This window comes from Falco cherrug, chromosome Z (genome assembly GCF_023634085.1).
Source record: "Falco cherrug isolate bFalChe1 chromosome Z, bFalChe1.pri, whole genome shotgun sequence".
Classification (NCBI taxonomy): Eukaryota; Metazoa; Chordata; class Aves; order Falconiformes; family Falconidae; genus Falco; species Falco cherrug.
In genome coordinates this window covers 27,986,664-28,008,143 of record NC_073720.1, presented here as the reverse complement: position 1 = coordinate 28,008,143, position 21,480 = coordinate 27,986,664, and the positions used below count along the sequence as shown (strand labels likewise).

Genomic DNA, 21,480 nt, shown 5'->3' with positions numbered 1-21,480 from the left:
ACGTATGCTGCAGTTGCTATTCAAAGTTTCTGTGAACATTTAATGTGTTAGACAAGCAGGCTGCATTAGCAGTTGCCTCATGGGCACTGTTGCAACTGAAGAGGTGACAATTCCCTTTGTACCCTGGTCATTGCTCCTAAACAAGCTGGATCTCTGCCCTTGTTTCTGAAAGAAATAAAACCCGATTCAGATTCCTGGGGCCTGGTAAGTGAGGGGCTCTCAGTGCAGTCCTGCCTGGGCAGTGCTTACTGGCCTCCCTTGTGGAGGGGGGGGGTGTCTCCAAAAAACTGCAGACAGTTTCTCCTTCAGTCCAAGGAGGTCAGTCATTCCTTTTGTCTTTCTCTGAGGTCCAGGCTTGGGCCAGGCCTGACATCTATTTTGGTGTTCTCTAAGCAGGGCCAGGCCTGACATCTATTTTGGTGTTCTCTAAGCAGTTTGTATCATTTTTCTTTGGCTCCTGTATCCTTTCTCTCTCTTTTGTGGATGTACAGGTTTTATTCTTCTTACAGCTGTATTCTCCTTTCACCTGGCTCTTGAGAAGCACTGACTCGTGTTGCTTCCTTGTGCTGTCCCTATCGCTGTGTTTTTATCCCCAAAGCCAAGAGGCCAAGCACAGCTGAGGGCTGCATGCAACTGAGGGAGCCCCGTGTGTGCAGGGGAAGGAGAGGGGGGGAGAAGGGGATGGCCTGGGGCAGGGGGGCTTCAGGTCTCAGCACAGGTGAGAAGAGGAGGGAGGAGAAGGTTCATCATATTCCACCATGAGGTGATCAAGAGTTATCTCAGCACTCTGTTTCTTCCCCATGCTCCGAAAGATCAAAATGGGTGAGGAGTGGGGAATTTATGAGCATTTAGAAAGAGGATGAGACCTTCTTTCAGTGTTTGCTGTGCCTACAACTCTTTGGCCCAAAGGTCTGATGGCATCTTGACACTTGACAGTGTCAGGATGTTCTTTTTAGTATCAGTGTTGTGAAAGATGTGGTTGCTATCATCCATCACTAGTTAGGACCTCATGCTTGTGAGATTCTGTCAGTTTTCAGAGCTGCTGGACTATTTTTATTGGAAAAAAAATACTTTTAAGTGATACATTGCTGGAGAAAATCGTTGCACCATCTGGTGTTTTTGGACCTCATTCATTTTTATGAGGATTTAGAGACACACGGTTTGATGGAAAGACAGAAGAGTAATTTATTCATAGGAGTTTTGGTATTCAGAAAAACTGTTTGTATTCCCTTTATAAAGTATGAAAAGGATTGGATAAAGAGAGAGCCTGGATTGTCTAGGGACAAATAATTCAGTAATTCAGCGCAGTTGCACAGGTCAGGACTTGTTAGCCACCTTATTTAAAGTTCAACAACAGAAACAAGAAAGCACGGACCTTCTGGTAATCCTCACTTGTAATAAATGCCTGTGTGACAACCGTGTCAGGAGTTGCTCACTCACACAGACTGGTCAGATGTTGAGATCACCTGGCCCACAAGCAGTTTGCTGCTGGAGGAAACTGGGGACCCAACAGAGGTGCTGGGGTTAGACATTAATTCGTTGGTGGGTTTGAAGAAGGGAATGAGCAGCAGCGAAGGGGGACAGGGGAAGCTGATTTTTTTTTTTTGATTGCACCTTCATAAAGGGTATTTTCCTTCTGAAAATTGGATTATTCAATTTACAGAGATAATCAGTATTAAATATTAAGCCAAATTACTTGTTTAGCTGCTCTAAAAAAAAAAAAAAAAGAGACTCTTCCCACAGTATTTCAGTTTAGCAAACAACAGAAGAAAGAAAGATGAAGCGGTTTAGTCTGGATGAGAAGATGCTTCCAAGTAACCTTTTCTCTCTTATTACCATCAGGTTAGGGCAATATTTTAGGGCTGGAAGCCCCCAAGAACCATAGGCTGAGCATCTTCAGTGTAACTTTTTTGTTGCTGACACACTCAGGCTTATGTTCCCTGGCTGTCGGAGGGGGAGCAGGAACACAGGAACGTGGACCTTGCAAGACATCCACCTCATGCACAGGAGGCTGAGGGCATCTCATTGTCTAGTTGTTAAGGGCATTGCTGGGAGAGTGAGTTCAGGTTGTCTGGGTGACTTAACTGTGTTGGTAATCACACAAGAACAGTTGCTACCAGCTTTGCCGCTATTTACAGTTATTTTCAAGAGAAAGAGTGCTCTTTTAGGGTTAAGGCTATTAGTAGAAGCAATAAAATTACAGCCTGAATTATGAGAATTAATTGTGGGTCATAGGGAAGGGGAAAATGTCTGTATTTGTTTAATTCTCTTTCATGAAGAAGGAGAATTTCTGTTTTATTTCATAAATGCTTTGTAATTGTTTTCTACGAATAAGTCTTGGGGCGTGAAGTACCCAGCCTCGCAGCTTTATAGTTTGCCTTTGGGGAACACTCTTCCATTTTCTGTGGCATTTTTTACTTTATTGCCCTCTCGCTGCCCTTTTCTTTGTAAATCCTGTTACTGTTCCCACTTGGTGTGAACACATTCCTGCTAAGCTGCATCAGTTGAAAACTGGCTGATGCATGTCATATTTTTGATCTAAATTAAAGAAAATTCTGTCTGTGTGTTTTCCTTGGTTGGAATTTTAGATTTCTTTTTTCCTGTGGAAGGAAAGGGAGAGGGGGACAAAGTGTCTCTTCTTCCTGGAATTAGGAAAACACTGGGAGCAGCGGATAAATATTTCTAGGTGTGATGACATTTGTGAGGGGAGGTAATATTTTTCTGGTCAGACAGGCTAGGTGGGGGTTAGAGGAACAAACCAATCTTTGGCCGTGTAGGATTCTGCCCCTTTGGAAACTGTGCAGGCCAGAGGGAGGAGGATGCTAGCCTGGGCATCGGGAAGCAGAGAATGCTGCTTCCAGTGCCTGCTGCGGACCAAGAAACATGTGGCATGGGACAAGATATTGGCAAGCGTACTTCAACTTGTGGTTCCTCAGCAAGTGTATGATCATCATCTCCTGGTAAGTGGTAATAATAGCAGAGAGAAGAAGTTTGAGATCCTCCTGACCATGAAGGGGCTTTTTGGGAAAACCCCTGAGCACATGGAGGAGATGGTGATACACAGAGTGACAACAGAGCAAATACTGTAAGAGATACAAAAGGTCAAGTTTCCTATTGAAGGCAGTATGTAAGTAGTGGGGTTCAGGAGCCTGCTCTGCTGCAGGAGGGACCAGGTATGAAGTGATGGTCTGACTAACCTTGGGTTGGCTGTGAGCTGGAGAGCTGCTCTCTGCTTCTGGCTGAGAGGCTGTCCCTGCTTGATGTTGAGTGCTGCAGTGGTGCTCAACACAGACAGCTTGAGGGAATGTTTGGCTGTAGTACAAAAGAGTGAGGAATATCCCTCTCCTAACAGTAAACATCTACAGTGTTTTGCGTCTTTGTTGAGGTCACCTGAGCAGTAAAGTCAACTGAAACTTCACCTGATGGTGTAGGTGGTGGCACCATGTGTGCCCTTTACTGCATGGATCTGGTGGATGGGAGTCTTCTCTAATCATCCTGCTGCTAAAACTGCTGGGGCTAGACTCCCTGAAGTCCACCTTTGTGATGGAGCTTAAACCTCCACCCCATCTCTTCCTTGTCTTCTGCAGCATTGATGCCAGAAGTGAACCATTCTGAGTGTTAGTTGATAAAGGTATGATAAATATGGGTACTAATTAAAGAAAAGGGGGATGCTGCAGATAATTAGTGGAAAGGGGACATGTCACTGCAGCCCTCGGCTTTCATATACTTAACTTTGTGCATTGCAGCCACTGTCTAGTCACAAAACCACTTGTGTGTGTTTTTGCAGTGGTGGGGTGCACAGAAGATGGCTTTATAAATGATCTCATACCTAAAGGAAAAACGAAAAAATGAACAGTAATACATAAAAGTATGAAGCCAGGAAAAGCTGGAATTTGTCAGCCAGTTTTGATGTCTCCCCCTGCTTTTCAAGTTGCAAGTCCTGAGGTTTTTAGTCTCCTTCCAGGAAATGAATGAGATTCATAGCCCAGAAAGGGCTTAGGCATTTCTGTCAGAGAGAAATATTTGTTTTTAGTTTATTGTTTTGGACATAGGAAAGTATTCAAGTGCAAGGAAGAACAAAAGGACTGACTTAATGTTTAAAACAGACTGTGTTTGGTTCAGCTCTGTGTAACTCAGAGTGCCTTGGCTGGAGAATCAGGATGTGATGCAAAAGGTCCTGATAATGCACGTATTTTACAGCACCACCTGCCTTACAGTAGCTGACCCTGTATGAATCAGCCAGCAGTGTGTCTTTCAAATCTTAGGAATTGTCGGGTTTGTTTCTTCATGGAAAATGGTATTTTATACCATTTAAATATGTATATGTTGAAGTAACCTTGTGTTTTTTCTTTACCTTATTTTCTTCCTGTTTGCCACTGAATGCAGTCAAATTAATGATGATGTTTTTTCATATGTATTTTTTTATTTCTTGATGTTTTTGTTTCTGTCTTTTTTTTGTTTGTTTGGTTGGTTTTTTTTCCCCACCATTTTGACACATTTGAAAAATTCTCCAGGGGAAGGGGAAAAGCAAGTGAAAACTGTGGGAAAATTCCATTTGTTCTGTCACAGTGAGGAGCTGTAAGAAGTAGTGGTGAAAGAGGAGAATCAAAACTGGAAATTGTTCTTAAGAGAAAAAATGGTAAAACCCAGTTGTTTCAAAACTTTTCCTTTTTTTTTTAGTGCAAATCTTTTGGTTTTAGGCCAGTCTATTTATAAAGCTTATTATCAGTCATTGTGTCTTTCTGGGTTTTTTTTGCTTTGACATTGATGAACCTGGAATAGAACCACAGCAGAATTTGGGTGGAGGTGGTCCTTGAAGGTGGCCTGGTCCTGCCCTCCGCTTGGAGCAGGACTAGCTTCAAAGTTGGATCAAGTTTCTCAGGGTCAGGTTTTGAGCACCTCCAAGGATGAAGTGTTTGTAATCTCCTGGGTGACCTGTCCCAGTGTTTGACCTCATGGTTAAAAATACTTCCTTTGTATCGAAAGAACATATGTACTTTTCCATTTATCCTTCAATCTCACAATTTGTGTTTCAGATTTTAGTATCATGAAGCTATTAGTAATTGCTTTGTGTCATCAAGTTCTGCTCGCTGTTGGGCAAGCCAGGTGGCAGTAGTAAGGGAAGTAGCCCAGCAAATGCATGGTCTGTAGAGGTGAAGTGTGGGGAGGAATGTGAGTGCTGTTTCTGACTAAGTGCATCAGGAGTGAAAAAAGCCAGTGAAGCTGCCAGGTGGTTAAGCTAGCCATGAGCAAATTTAACTTAAGGCTAGGCGAAGGTTGTTAGTTTGGGCAGATAAAAATTAGTTGCTAGAATATTTGTGGTGAGATAAATAGAAGTTATTGTTATAGATGGTGTTTTAAGGCTACAAAGATTAATTACTGTTCATTAATTCTTTTTAGATCTAGGTTCTTTTCTGGCAGCCTTATTCATGCTGCATTGTTTTTGAGATTTGGCTGTCAGAAGAGAAACTTTATTTGGTGCAGTGCTGGAGTAGAGAGAAGGCTATCCCTCATTAGAGAAGGCGTCCTAAGGGCTCCCTTTTTGCCGAGTGGGAAAGTCCTAGTCTCACCTTGTAATATACACAGAAATATGTATATTTGGCCCCAGGCCAAAGGTTTAATCAGAGGATGGAGTTCAGAGTGAAGTTTGCCTTTTTGCTCCTGTGTTTTTAATCTGAGGGTTGGGGTGTGGTTGTGGTAATCAGATGCTTAGTGTGCTTAATACTAGTTGATATATTTGCATGTGTTTTAATTAGATGGACTTAGGGGCTGACTGCTTATTAAGCTGTTTATAGAAAAAATGGTCTAGTTGGAAGCATCCAAAGAACCCACTTGGATGTCTAAAGTGGGACATTATAGCAGAACTGAAGTACTGTAGACCAAGGAACAATTCTGAAAGCTCATTTTTAGTCAACATTTTAACATTTAAAACACATAATGTTTATTCAGGGGTTATATTTTGGATCACAGCATTTCCTGGGCATCTAAACTCGAACTCCTTGGTGTACATATAAGCATGCTGGACAAGGGCGTGCTGGTGCCTGGTGTCTGGTGGTGCATGGTTGAAGTCCAGTCTGGTGGCATAGCCTTGAGTCTGCTAAAGTCCTTGCGTGGCAGACTCTCTGAAGTACAGGAATAGCACTGGGGCCAGTGCAAAGCACAGATGATGTTATCAATCTCTATTCAGAAACATAGCTAGGGACACCCTGGCTCCCAACATAGTTTTTCACGTCTGATACCAGTATAATGAGAAATGCATCCATGTCCAAACAGCAGAGACTTCCCGCTAGTCAGCCTGTTCCTTTCTTGGTCTGCTGCCTTGCATCACTTGGATTTCCCTCAGTAGCATGACCCATTTTCAATTACTCTGCAACAGAGGGGACAGGGTGTGCTCTCACGAGATGAGAGATCAGAGGAAGTTTGAAGATGTGTGTGGGTTCAAATCCCATCTGACTGAGGAGGAAGGTGAACAGGGGTTTCCCATTTTTCAAGTGGCACATCAGCCATCATTTCCACTATCTCTGGACAGGTTTTGGCAAGCCTGAGCCCTGCTCATTTAAGTGTTCTTCTGTAGAGGGTGGTCTCACATCGAGGCTGTTTGATGAATAATGCTTGGTTGGGCTTTGAAGCTGTGCGTTAGAGTCAGATCCTCATGCCTCCATATTCCCTATGGGCTGACTTTATCTAGACGCTCACTCATTGTGTGGGTTTTGCTCTTGTGAGACCCCACCTGGAGTACTGCAGCCAGCTCCAGGGTTCTTGTCACAAGAAAGATATGGACCTGTTGGAGCAGGTCCAGACAAAGGCCGTGAAGATGATCAGAGGGCTGCAACACCACCTGGAGAAGAGAAGGCTCCAGGAAGACCTTATTACAGCCTTCCAATAAAAAAAGGGGGCTTGTAAAAAAGGTGGAGGAAGACTTTTTACCAGGGCCTGTAAGAACAGAACAAGGGACGATGGTTTAAAACTGAAAGATAGTATATTTAGATTGGATATAAGGAAGAAATTATTTTATCATGAGGGTGGTGGGACACTGGAACCGTTTTCCCAGGGAAGTTGTGGATGTCACATTATTGAAAGTGTTCGAAGTCAAGTTGGATGGGGCTTTGGGCAAGCTGATCTAAGTGAAAGATGTCCTTGTCCATGGCAGGGCGGTTGGACTAGGTGATTGTTAAAGGTCCCTTCAGAGCCAGGCCATTCTATGGTTCCGTATTGCTGTCCAGCAAAGCAGTTCTGCAAATGCTTGAGTTGGATTTAGTGGAATTTAAAGGTTGCATGTATTTGAAAACTTTGAATCATATATGCCATCTCATCTAATAGGTATGTAAACACTGTAATTCATATTAGTGTTGGTAACTAAAATGCAGCGATGATCATTGTCTCCAAAGACTGAAGTTATAACTATTTTGCAGACGTTTGAGGAAAAAACCCCATAGTTCACTTAATTTCCTCTGTGGCCTAGGATCCTGCAGCAGATCCTGTGTCCAGCTGGACACATTTTTGCCTAGAATCTGAAGTGGGGAGACCAAGAAGCAATTTCATTGCCCAGAACCTGGGGAGAAAATAAATGTTGCATGGGTAATGCACCAGATCACGTGGAAGCTAGTCACAAGTAAGAAGGAAGTTTGAAGATTAATTTTTTAAAAAATAATGACATGACATTTTATGTGTGTTCTAGAAATAATTAGGTACATAATATGTATATGTTTAGTGATATTCTGGTTTAAGGAATCCTCCCTGCATCTTGCTAATGTGTAATGTGTCTGCTTCTGTTAGCACTGCAGTGAAATAAAGGTTTCAGATGCGACGTGAAGGTTTGCTGGCTGATGCAGTGCTAGTCTGTGTGCTAAAGCTCTGTTTCACTCTGATGTCTGGAATTTGTTTCATTTATTGAATGAAGCTTGCCCTGGTTTTCTGTGATTTGTCTCTGTCTCACAGTTTTGATTCCACTTGAAATGGAAAGATAAGAAGTCTGGATGGGTTGCCACCAAATATTCAGAGCGAATCTTGATCACCGGTGGAGATCCTGAAGTAATTTTCCCTGTGGAGCAGTAGAGCAAGTTCCTTATGTTCCTTGCCATTCTGACTTTATGAGATGGGGAGATACAGTGTTTAAAAAATATTATAACACTTCAAGTTCAGCATTTTCAAAGCAGGCTAATGATTTTGCTGTCCGTGTCGTGTTCCCCCTCCGCCCCCGCTGAGGACATTCCAAAAGGTCCAGCTTTGCAGAAGGCAACTCTTCTGTTAAGATACCGCGAGAGGATGTACTCAGCTGAGCTGTTACAGCAGCCTTCAATTATGCAAAAGGAAGCTGTGAAGAGAAAGGAATAATATTTTTCGCACCCATTTTGGATGGGGCAAGAGGCATCAGGCTTACACTGAGAAAGGACGAGCTAGGTTAAGCATTTCAAATCTTTTTAACTGTGAGGGTGAAATTATCACTTATGTAGATTGCCTTACAGAGGTTATGAAAACTCACCATTGGAAGGTCTCTAGAACAGATGAGACAAACATCTGTCAGGAGTGATTTAGGTTGAGCTGATCCTGTGTTAAGGCAAGGTGTGGACTAGAGGCCTCTTGAGGACTCTTCAAGGGTTTGCTTTTTGGTGATTCTATAAAATAAAATACTCCTGACACTTTCAGGGGGAGTACTTAAACTGAATAGGAGTCAGCCATGAGCCACTGTATTGCATATAACTACATGATACCTTTGCTCAACGCGTGTGAGTTTCTGAAAAATGTGTTTATTAGCTTTTTGGCTACATGACTGTTCTCTCTGCTGGGGGATTACTTTCCATCAGAGAGTTTTGTCTTGTAAATATTGATACAGAGGAGAAATTTGACAGCAATTTGCTGTTGGTTTTAACTGTATTATTTACACAAATGTGTGCTTGTACCTAAATACGCTTCAGGAAGTTCACCTTTCCTTTGCCACTGAAGTGTATAATTTTCAGTAACATGTACTGAACTGGTTGGGTAACAGGGAAGAAAAAGTCCATTGAATCAGGATGATAACTTTTAATGGAATTTCGTAAATCAGTGGAAGCCTATTAGATCTCTGCTGGTTACTCAGAGAACTGTAGAGTAACTGCCCTTAAATACTTGGCCCTTGTGAAAGTACCCTTATATTTAACTTCATAGCGAAAAAACATTTTAAGGAACAGGTTGAGTGGCACTTGAGCTTAATTTTATTTATTGCCTTTAAATTGCGGAGGCTTTGTGTTTGAGAGTGTATGTAGACAGATAAACCCTTCTTTGAATAAAGGCCAGGGAAGGGCTTGAGTGGGGAATCAGCATCTAGTGACTAAGTCATCATTGTGTCCTCTTTTATTTTAAGCTTCATACTGTTGAGCTTGATGATTATGTTCTAAAAAGTGGAGAGGAAGCATCAGCAGGTGAGGTCACCTTTCTGAAAAGAGACAGAAGAATTATCCTGTATATTTTACCCACATGTTTTTTAGCTTATGGCTAGCTTGCTGTGCCACTGAGGATCTCTCACTATGCTTATAAAACAGCCTGCCTTGAAAAAGCACACCCGTTTTTTTTCTTTTTTTTTCTTTTCTTCCCTCCCCCGCCTTTAGGTACTTAGCCATGCTGAGGGATATTTTGTGTTGCTGAGGCAATGCAAAGCAGCTGGAAAATTGCCTCTGCAATGTCTTCTGCAGTATATTGGGCATCTCTTGTGCTGAGCGCTACAAAAGAAAAGAAAGAGAGAAATACAAAAATTATCTAATTCAAACTGTTTTCTTTGACTGCTGAAATTAGATGGTATTTGGATTTCCTAGGTTAGCTCCACAGATGCAATTAAGTATCTAACTCTGTTGATTTTAACAAAAGACAGATTCTGCCAAAGTACTTTTTCAGGTCTGAACCTGAGATGTGGTATTTCTGCAGCTGGTAACAAGTTTCTTTTGATGGTTCCTAGCAAATAAAATGCTGGTTATTGTTACTGACAGTTTTGTTTGCTGTGTTTTTTCAGAGCCTAAATGTAAAGAAACTCTTCTCCACCTTGTGATGAAATTGGGCTTGGTTAAGCTTTCCCAGTTCTTAGCAGCCCAGCCTGGAGGGTCATCAGCATTAGCGTTACCTAATGAGGATGGAGCAACACCATTAGATTTGGCTTTACAAAATGGACACTCCAAACTTGTTGAGGTCTTCACAAAGTGAGTATAACTGTTTGCTGTTTCCTGTGAAAAATTCCTATCAGTTAAGGACTATGGGGAGTACTGTTGTCTTTCTCAAGAGCTGCCTGTTTTGTGTTGGTGTCTGTTGCTTTTTGCCATTATAAGTGGTAAACTTGTATTTGCGATTAAAGAAGTTTATGATTTGCATCCTTCATTACATTTGCAAGTCAATTAACAGTCTCTTCAGTGATGGAGGACCAGCTGCACCATCAGGTACCTCACCCAGCACTATTGCAGCTGAATCCTGACACATCGTAAGCAAGTAAATACCTACAGAGAAGTATTTAGATGTAAACAGAACCATAGGATCTGACTTTCACATAATCTCAGTGGACTTCGTAACCTCTGTAAAGCTTAGGTCTGAATGGATAAAGGAGAGTCAGCAGCAAAGCCAGTGCTGCAGCTATGACTCTTATTTTGCTGGAGAGTGCCACAGTGACAAATGACTCAGAGGACAAGTGCTTTCTGGCACGTTTCAGCTATCTGGAGTTTCCTCTGTAGGGACATGAGGAGCTGCATGGTGTGTGTGTGTGTGTCTTGGGGTACCAAGCATTCAGCATCAGACACCCCTTCACACTGTTGGCTTTTCTTTGCAAACAGAAACACATGAGAACTGGGTTGCATTTTTATTTCAGGATGTGGCTCTTTTGGTTCTGGCTACACAGAACATATAGTTTATGTGACGCTTATCCGTACTTCAGTTTGAAAAAAACACATCACCTTAGAACACTGGTACAGTACACTATGTTATGAAGGTCTCATTTGTTTGTAACGTCCAAACAATGGTGTATTCCCTTGAGACTTTCTGTTTTTCACTGTCGTGGGATAACAAACCTGCAAGCTGCCAGTCGTGTCCTACTGCTATATATGGCAACATTAACAGGAAAAGGTACTATTGCTAATTTACAGCAATAAGGAGAAATAGGTATTGTCACAACTTGCTGCTTCTGGCTTATTTTACTAGTGAGTAATCATCTAGAGCTGACATTGTTTTTTCTCCAACGATGGCTAGAAGTAGTTCTTAGGCCTGAATGGGGTCATTGGTTAAGTATTTGTTTGCCCAGCTGTGTTTTCGGTGGATGTTTCAGATTTTCTGGCTGTTTTTTGCAGTGGGTGCATTGGGAACCCAACGGGCTGTGCTGAAGGCGAGCAGGAAGCTCACTGTGGCTGTGCTTTTGTTCTACCTGTGTGTGGAGCGTTTGTTTTGGTTTAAAGAGTGTGTCGTTCCAGTTTCCAGGGCCGGCAGTCACTTGACATTTCAAGAGTGGAGATCAGCGAGGGTACTTGCGTACAGTTTGTTCATTCATCAGGAGCTCTGACGCTGACATTTAGCCACACAGCACAGCACTTGCTGGAGTCTGACATTAAGCTCTTCAGAAAATACTTCTGGGACAGACCTCTTCTTTACCAGGTAGGTACCTATCTACCTCAGGGCATTATCACAGATTTTCTTCAATAATTTCCAGCCATACACTCTTCAGACTGGATTTATTTTTCTTGAACAGTCTTTTAGTTTAAGCTGCCTGTGTCACTAAAGGCTGTTGTAATTGCGGGATAACTGTTGTGGGCTTCTACTTTGTGTAAGTGTAGCACATTGTACATGTGAAGCTGGAGGACCAGAAATGTTGAGAACTTTATCAAAGCCTCCTTTGCCTCCCAAGTTGTTTTTGAATCATTGTGGATTCTACAGTGAATACTCCCTTGAAATCTCTGAGTCTGTAATTGCATTGCTATTGTATTCACATTGGTACTTTGAGATATTTAATTTAGCTCCATTTTTTTGTCTAGCACTGTAATGCCTGGGAACGTTTACCAAGAGCCAACCCCCAGTCTGTTACTTACAGCAGAAATACAGAGTACAGACTTTTGCTATTGAGTTTACTTATGGTGTAGTGGGCTTTATTTTACTTAAGGTATCAGGAGCACTGCTGTGATATTCTTCAGGACATCTCTGTTTCAGTAAAGTAAGGAGAACACTTGAAAGCACAAGTTTTTTAACAGCAGTGTAGGTGCCCACTTATGTTTTTGAGACTGCATGACTATATAAAACTACTGAACTAAAAATATACTAAAAAGAGGATTTTTTTCTTTTTCTGGTCTTAAAATTCAGCTTTTATTTTCCATGCTTAACTTAAGGTTTCCTTATTTGTGCACTCTTTTTCCTTGAGTTATCTTTACTGCATTCTGTGTGTTTGGTATTTTGGGTTTTTTTTCTTTGATTTAGAATGTGATTCACATGTTATGTTTAAACCACAAACTTAAGGTGTGATGTATTGTGTAGTCTTTATGTATAATCTCATGTAACTACACTGGCAAGATTTTGATTTGCTCTGATACAAAGAAGTTAATTCTGCATTTGTAGCTTTCAGACTACCTGTGATTTGTGTGTGGCTTCTCCATGGAAACAATAGTAAACCCAATAGCAAAACCAAGACTAATGAAGAATGCAGGCTTTTTCTTGCACTCATCAAACCCATGTTGTTCTTTCAGTCCTTGAAATAGAAAAAAAAAGTGTGGTATGTTAGATGCTTGCATGCCTGTTGGAGACAAAGACTCTTAAAGGCTGCAAAATTCTGCACTTCGTATTTGCAGGAAAAAGCCTACTACCTTTCACTTGTGCATTTCCATTTTGCTCATTAGCCCGGTTGCAACAGTCTAGATTGTCCGTTGTGGGGACTCTATTCCCCCCCCTCCCCCCCCCCCCCCCCAGCTTCAGTGTTGCACTGCTTTTAATAAAGCAGAAATAAGCCAGAATGATTGGGAAGATCACATCGTTTAGTTAACTTTAGTTACCATCCTGAAGCATACGTGGGGGGATAAGCAAACTGTCATGTTTAGACTATGTATTGTGCCCCAAAGGTAAGGTGAAACTGATTTTTTCTGTTGCAAACAAGGACTTGCAGCCCTCGGTTGGGTCCAAAGCATAAGGTGGGCATTAGAAATTTCACGATACATAGTCTTTTGAAAGTAGAGTTAGAATTTATTGCTGTACTGGAATATTCAGCTCATTTACAGCAGACTAAGACTGTATGTCTAGTTTATTGTATCTTGAGACTGCACCACATTGATATTTTAGGCTTGGGTCAGAAAGGCATGGACTAAGGAGAAGGAGCTTGTCACTATTATGGTGGCATGCAGCGTTGGATTTGCGCATGTGAAATGGATGACTTAGGGAGCAGCGTAAACTATTTTTGCATTTATTCATGCATGAAATTCATAGTATTTCTCAAGTATGTTCTTCAGTCCCTGGTCTGTGGGTTCTTTTAGTTCCTTGACTATTCCTTACAAGTCTAAAAGAGTAATGGAAAAGTTAAACAAGATGTCGTTAAACTCAGGCTAGAGTTACCCATAAAGGAGCCGTGCCTTTAGTGGAAACCTTCAGGAGCTCTGCAGTTCAGATAGTGTAAACCCACAGGTTTTGTGGCTGTCCTGGACAATACAGAAGAGAGATTTCTGAAGGTGATGAGGAAGAGTGTGGAACCTTGAGCACTGTGCAACCTCCTTGGGGCAGAAAATGTGTGGTGGTAGCAGCATCTGTCAGTGAGGCTGCGTGGTTCATTGTACCACCTCCAGCAGAACCCTGAGCAGCGTGTGGAGGTGGTCTGTTTGGCTGTCTCAGTTGCTGGAAGCAGCACAGCCAGTGCAGGTGAGAGGTCCTCTAGAAGAGAAAAAGAAATCTGTGGACTAATGGACATATATGAAATGGTGTCAGGAGAATAAGAAAAAAAACCAAAGGCCAAGCCAGGATAATAATCCAAAATGATTAAGATAATTTATGGTAATTTAAGTAATTTTGGTGTCTGGTGGTGGACAGATTTAGTAATTTCCCAGGGAGGAGCTGACTTACTTCTGCCTGGTGGGTGTAGGAGTAGTTGTCTCACACACCAACAGATGAGCAGAAAAAAATGCAACTAGTCCTGCTGAAGTGGGGTGGGGGATATAGCTAGCTTTGCAGCTGCATGGCTTTGAAATCAGTTTGGCTGCAATATTCAGCCAGAATAATCCTTGACTTTTTCTTTTCTATTCAGGTTGCCACGCCTCCCCTCTGCTGCTCTTGTACATGACAAATACACAGGCAATCTTAACTAGAGGGAAAGACTGGAAGCAAGCAGAGTTGTAGATGAAACTACGCAAAAGGAGACATTCTGTCCTACACTCTTTGCTTTATAATCTTTGAAAGTTACTAAAATAAGGGACTGAATCTTAGCACCCTCTTCCTTTTGGGCAGGAGTGATACAGTCAGTGTGTGTATCTGAGCAAGGGGCCAGTGCAGCCAGGGGCTATGGATTTAGGGAGGGAGCGGCTCCTGCTTTCCAGGCAGGGTTTACCATGTAGTCAGTGTTTAGTCCTGGTTTAGCCTCTTTGTATTGCCTATCCATCAAAACTGCTTGCTTTATAGGGATGCTTTCAAGGTTAACTAGAATGGTTCTGAATAGAGCTGTTGTGCAAAGCTGCTGTGCTGCTTTTCTCATAGAAAAGGAGGTTATAAACAATGAAGTACAAATGTTAAATCTCATCCTTTAGATCCCTTGTGTATTTTAAGCAGGAGGTAATTTCTCTCTAGTTGAAAATACTTTATCCATTTCCCTCTTGAGGAATTGCTATTGGTTTCCTCTGGAGGGTAACTGATTAAATACTCTCTGGAATCTCTATCAAACATTTTAATATTGCTTGTAACATATTTGTTTGCTAGTCTTTGACATTGGCTTTGAGTTTTCAGATAAATGTCATGGACATCAAATACAGTTACTGTCATTTTGATTTTTTTTTTTTTATAGAGTATTAATTCAAATGAAGTTGAGACAGTGGAAAGTCCAAAAATGCCCTGCAGTCCAACAAGCTCTGTAGAAGGTACAGTTTTTTTATTCCATAATGTTGCAGTCTTTAAAAGCTTTAGAAAGTTGGCACAGATTCATACACTATTTATTCAGAAAGATCATGTTTCATATGACAGAGAGTTCTAAGTAGACAACAGTGGAACACAAATCATACAGTGTGAGAGTTGTGTAAATTGTGATATTTCCTACAGAGCATTAGTTTTCTGATGTCAGATTGAAATTGTTCACAAAATATGGCGACATTTATAGTGACTGGAAAAGCCTTAACTGATTTTACAGTAATAGCCAGAAAAATGTCCGGATGTTCCAGGAGATGGCACTGTTTAACTGAATGAACGCTCCAGACTGCAAATTTCCTTAAAGCCAAATAGCTGAACTTAGTAATGATAGCAGCAGAGCAACATTTTGTCTTAATAGTTTTGGGATCTAGCTCAGACTTCTTAATACAGCAAAATTCCCATATGTTTCAGTTAGAATATTTTGGTGAGCAGTTTACCTCTGTAAGGATTGAGGGACTGTGCTTGCTCATGAGAACTCTCTTTCATTAGCAGAATATATCCCTGTGTACCATGAAGTGAGCATCTCTCAGGGCTGAATGGAAAATCACAAAAAAAGATCATTCTTCAATATCAGAAGTCTGACACTTCCGGTGTTTATATAAGATTGTAAGGAATTAAGTATTCATCAGTTGGCCATTTGCTTATGTGGCTGGCACTGTATATTTGGATGAAGCAACAAGATGAAAACTGTGACTTCTGCAAGAGGCTCAGTCTTGGTCAGCAGCTGTCCTGGAGGTAGCCTTACTGAGAGCTGCAGAAATGCAAACATCTGCATAAACTGCTGACAGGGTCAGGACTAGACTGAGGGAGAGTAATGGGACTGCAGTTCCAGGTGATATCAGCTAGTAACTTCAAGTGAATGGATAAAATGGGGACACAATTATCATGTAGCTTGGGTTTAAACATGTAGGCTGCTTCACTTAGTCCTGGAAAAGGAGTTTTATGCTCAACTTATCCAGCACCATTCAGGCAACAAGTGTTCTGCTGTTAGAAGGTAAATTTGCAGGGAAATGATAAGCAGTTGGTAGCAGTTGCAAACTATGTATCTGTTACTGTAAGTGTAAGCAGCAATTTACCATACCAAGTTTGTGAATAATGACACAGTGTGCAAATGCATTGACTCTGGGTATTCATGTAAGTACTGTACTCTGACCAGTGTGGTCTTTATGCTGCCTCTTGGGTACAGAAAGTGAATGGCCTGAATTGGTAGTGCTATATGCGGCAGTAGCTTGGGCAATACAACTTACAGTTGATGATTACTAGGTGATGATTATTTTTCACTAAAAGCAGTTTTAATTCAGGCTGACTTGGCATTATCTGCTTGGATAATGAGCATCAGTAGATACGATTGGCCAAATAGAGAACCACCAGTTCAGGATGTCTAGCCCCATTTTTTATTCTGGTTGTAAAGTGCCTTTTCCTTTCTTTATGCAAAAGATATTTGGCATGGATATTGGCATAGGCACACCTACCTATTTGTGCTTTCAATGGAAGCTGTATGCTTTTGTGCCTTTATGCATCAGAGCTATTTTGTACTCTTTTTTTTTTTTTAAAAAAAAAAAACCAACACAAACCCTCATTTCAGTTCAACAGCAAGAAAAGTATGCCAAATTTTGGTAGTACCCAGAGCCTATACAAACAAATGGGTAGTAATCATGTTCGCACATTAAAATGTCTGGTCTCTGCTTGTAGGCATGAAGGGCCTGTTGTTTGTAAGCTGATGGGCAGCAAAGTTTTTTAATCTTCTTGGGTCTTTTTATTGTCATTGGTTACCACATTTCTGTAAACAAGCCTTTTTTTTTTTTCCTTTTTCTTTTTTTAATTTGCCTCTTTTGCTAAGCACCACCTCATCCAGACAATGAAAGATCACGGATGATCGTTACTGGTGACTAGTAGCCTGTCTTACACTCTTCATTTGCCAGCATTCAGGAGACTTAAGAGATCTTTTTTCAAGATTGAGTTAACATTGTTGCTGCTACAAGCAGAAATGACACAAAATGATTGACAGAGTACTTTTTACTAAATTCTCAGTTGCATTCAGTGAACTCCTTTATAAAGTGACTCTAAGCTTAGGACATTAATTTGGTGCTTTCATGTAGTGAAAGGATCCTCCTTAGATATTGAGACTGCTGCCATTTCAAGAAGTAGTAACCACTGACTTCTGGGTGGGCCTAAAGTCAAGATCAACAGACCTTTAAAACACAATGCTATCAGAAGTCCTGAGCTATTACTGAGTAGGGGTTGCTATAGCAGTATGTTGCTTCTTGTGAAACGCAATCATATGAAAGCAGTGAGTCAATGTAAGGTGATGCTACTAGCTTAGAAGTGGATCTCCCATAGCAGCTTAATTAAATTCAAATACGATGCAGAACGATGAAGAAATAGAAGGTATTTTGGCTAATTCAGTAGTTTCTGCTTTTTTTCTGTTTTCTGACCTTGAAATTCCAATGCCCATGAATTGACTGAATACTGCTAACTGGAGGGTAAGCCATTTGCTATGTGTAGAGTGAACAGCTTTTTATTTCTGAGAATTGTGAGACTGAATAATAATAATGCCAACTGCATGGCAGTAGTGTGAAAAATCTTCTCACTGAGGCAATTAAAGTAAGTTTCTGCAGTTACAGAAGAAATAGTCTGTTCCTTCTAGCTGAAAGGTAAAGCCTGGGATGCTTTGATGGCACTAGTGACTTTGTGCTGTGATTGCACTCCGTTTGAATGCAAGGGGAGGTATATATGTGACTACTGCAGAAGGTTAATTAAAGAAGGTAGATTCATTAAAAATTAACAATCAAGATCAGCATAGACCCAGTCCTGACTCCTGCCAGCGTCTAGGGGCACTGCTGAGGTCAGGGATAACAGGCATACTGGTTGCAGCGGGCCCGTAATTGCATCCCAGAACTTCATCTCACAGCGACCTGCAGGTTATGTACAGCCATTGTTGCTGGAGATTGTGTGATATAGATAATCTTTGAATTGTTTTTCCAAAGATACATTGATATAGCTCTTTTTTTAAAAAAACCCTTAAGTACAGAATTTGTGCAGTGCTAAGAAAGGACAGAGGTCCCCAAACCATGCATTCCTCTAGGCAGTCCCCCAAACTACTCTATAGTGGCTGCTGACTCAGACTTAGTTTATTTGCAGGGGCTGGAGAATGGAGGGGTATTTGTGTATCTGAGAAAAGATGTGAACCTTGAGTTGAAAGATTCAATATAAAATGAAACATATTTACAGAATAGCTCTGGCTATATAATTATTATTATGTAAAATATCTTTACTAAAGAATAATGTTCCTGCAAGCCTGGGTGATGCTGGTGTTCATTTGCATTGCTGAAGCCAGATTATTCCTCTTTGTTGATGTCTGCGCAAAACTTGCGAAGTAGGTCCTTGCTTTGCATGTGCTGTGTCCTTCCCCACAGCTCTGTGAAGAAACCATTAAAAAAAAAAAAAAAGTGACAGAAATTAAGTTATTTTTTACTTTTTGGGGTGGAAATGCAGGGTCATCAGAAGGACATCAGCAAATACATGAAACCCCTGCAGAAGAGAAGTGGAGCCCAGCTACTCTGCAGAGTTGCTGTGAGGCACAGTGCTGGAACTGTTGATTTTCTGAGCGTGTGGGGTTAATCAGCAGCTGGCTGACAATTGCTGTGCTTGCCTAGCCTGAACATAACTGTGACAATAACATTGCACTTGTGCATCCAGCTTGCACGCTGCCCATGGGAAGGCTGCTATGGGGATATGCATGGGCTGCCCAATGTCCATTGTTCTGGCTTGCCTGTCTGTTTGCCTGCTCCCTTGTGTCCCCGCTCCTGTTGGAAAAAAGAAGAAAGACCAGCAGCAGAAACCAAAGCAGACTCAAATTGCATTTGCTTATTATTAAATCTTTGCTTTTACAGGTCCTGTGAACTTGGCATGTGATGAATTGTCCCAGGATGATACAAAGGTACAGATTTCTCCTTATACCAATAGCTAGGCTATGTTTAGGCTGAAAAGAAGCAGCTTCTGCTTGGCTGTCTGAGCACCTCCCAGACCTAACAAATAACTAAGGTGACTAATGCCTGACAGACAACATTTGCTGCCCATTCCTATCCTGTGGGAATAGTTACATATATAGATGATTACTATTTGAACAAACCTGTTACGTGGTTATGGACCAGAAAGCTGGGTTGGAGAAGCAAGGTCTGCTATTGGGCCAGAAAGCTCTTGTGTTTATGGTGAACCTTAGTGTCTTCAGGGAGCTTGCAGCTTGGCTACCAGTCTGAGGGGACCACAACCTGTCTTGCACAAGCTTCATCCTTGCGATGGCATGCTTCATTACATCTGAGGAGTTAGTCCCTGAGATAGACCTTGTAGGCAACTGTGAGTCCTTAACTGGACTTAAATGGGAAAAACGCTCGATGTAAAAAAATATGGTACTTCTCATTGTCTTCTACATGGAGGTATCTAACAGCTTTTTTGGGGGACAAATATTTGTCCCAAGTCCCATTATGGTTAGTCAGGTGTATTTGATCTCTAGTCTTATATTCTGCTTTTGATTTATATGTATCTGTTTACAAAACCAGGGAATCTTTGTCCCAGTGTTTTTTTTTAATCACCTTTTAAAGCAAGAGCTTGATTATTAGCTCAACATGGTACAAAGCAAAAATAATTCTTTAGGTTGGGAGAAACAAAATCTGGTAAAATCTGGCAAATCTGGTAAAGGTGGTATCTTCTCAATAGCCAATGACTATTGATTTTTTTTTAGTAACATTTGAATTTAATGGAATGTTGTTGGACTGCCACTTTTGTTTGGTCGTTATTATAAAAGTGATGACGTCTTTAGGTCTATTTTTTTTAATTACCAGCTGTGCAGAAAATGACCATTTGTTTGGGAGTCACATGTTGTTGCTGTAATTTCTGTCATCTCAGAATTACATCTTTGCAGTATGCATGCATTTTGGAGTCTATGTGGTGAATATATGTTGGGGCAGAGTGTTGCAGCTCACGAGTCTTGTTTGGAGGGAAAAGGTTCTGGTACCCTATTCACTGTCTCTTGCTTTGATCTAGCAGAAAGGCCATAGTTGATTCTATAAAGAATGAACTGACCTATTTCAGTTTCAACAGGTGGGTGTGAACATAGGCATTAGACAAGGAGGCATCTTAGAAACATATTGCTCTTTCCTCCAAAGCACTGTATATTGGCTAGTCAGGGCACAGTTAAACTTTGTAAGAGAAAAGCAGCTGAAAACTGGAGTTTGCATGGAAAATGAGATATTGTTTGGTCTCTTCTTTGATCAAGTTTAGAGTTTCACTCCATAGGGTTCATGTGCATATCTTAGTGTCTGGGGGTGGCATGCTGTATCTGTGGCATTTATTAAAATGGCTAAAATGAAGTGACTGCTGCTTTATAGCAATTTGAACTGTATTCTGAAAGCCTATAGCATAGCTTGCAACTAAGCTCAAATGCAGCTATTTGTCTTCAAAGATATAGCTCAAGTTTTCTGTTTCTAGCCTTTTCGAGACTCTGTGGTTCCTTCTAAAGAAAATGAAGATCATGTCTTGTTTGGCATAGGTAAGAAATATTTAATAATTTTGACTTCCTAAAAGCTATTGTTATACACTGTGATGCCAAATACACACAAAGCAGTTTCTTTAAAAAAGGTGAAGGTCACTGATGTTGCAGCCTAGGTTGGCAAAAGGTCAAGATCGATCAGTTTTATGTCTGTCAGTGAGGGAACCTCTTTCAAAGTGTCTGTAGTATAGATAGGTGGTGTATCCAACAGTATCATGATACCCTAGGATTTTTCAGTAGTATATTAACTGTTGTAGGGACAACAGTTTTGCAAATAATTTCTGATGGAGTGAAGATGAAATGAATAATTTCTGTGACTGAAGATTAAATGAAACACGTAGAAATGTTTAGGTGCCACAGTGGTAAGTTGTGTGGCTGGTAGGAGAATATAGCCAGTTGCGCTGGACAGTACATTTAGAGACGGGGGCTCAGATGGAAAGGTGAGCATTTTCAAGTTTGGGAAAAGCTCCAAGAGCAATGTGCAAACATGGGCTCATGCAAAGCAGAAAAAGACAGTAACTAAGCTGTGCCAATGGGAGCTGCTGTGCCAGGCAGAGGCTGCCAGGCTGGCATCACATGCTTGTGGTCCAATGCTGAAGTCAGAAAGAGCAGCCCAGATGATGGCATTCAGACAGCCCGTATGCAAACTTTGGTGGCTGCAAAATGAAGAGTCGCTCTGTGTGTGTATAAAGGGAGGGGAAATGTGTGCATGAATGGGGACAGTATATGTTAGAGGGAAACAAGCTGGCATAAACTCAGAGACGCAGTTGTAAGATTAGAAGCCGGCAGGTTATTTTAATAACCTCTCATTAAAATGATCATCCGTTTGTCTATTTTTCTAGTCATAG

At 41.2% G+C, this 21,480-nt stretch overlaps 1 protein-coding gene across 3 annotated transcripts in view; it reads left to right on the top strand.

The window, feature by feature from the left end:
* The window catches only part of ARHGEF28 (Rho guanine nucleotide exchange factor 28), a 126,524-nt gene that overhangs the window by 32,441 nt on the left and 72,603 nt on the right, over positions 1-21,480 (top strand). For all 3 annotated transcript variants that reach the window (XM_055699163.1, XM_055699162.1, XM_055699164.1), the window contains 5 exons: positions 9,983-10,166; positions 11,418-11,598; positions 14,966-15,038; positions 18,978-19,024; positions 20,572-20,632. In XM_055699163.1, the coding sequence (XP_055555138.1) occupies positions 9,983-10,166; positions 11,418-11,598; positions 14,966-15,038; positions 18,978-19,024; positions 20,572-20,632 (546 nt within the window). The remainder of the gene's footprint in view (positions 1-9,982; positions 10,167-11,417; positions 11,599-14,965; positions 15,039-18,977; positions 19,025-20,571; positions 20,633-21,480) is intronic.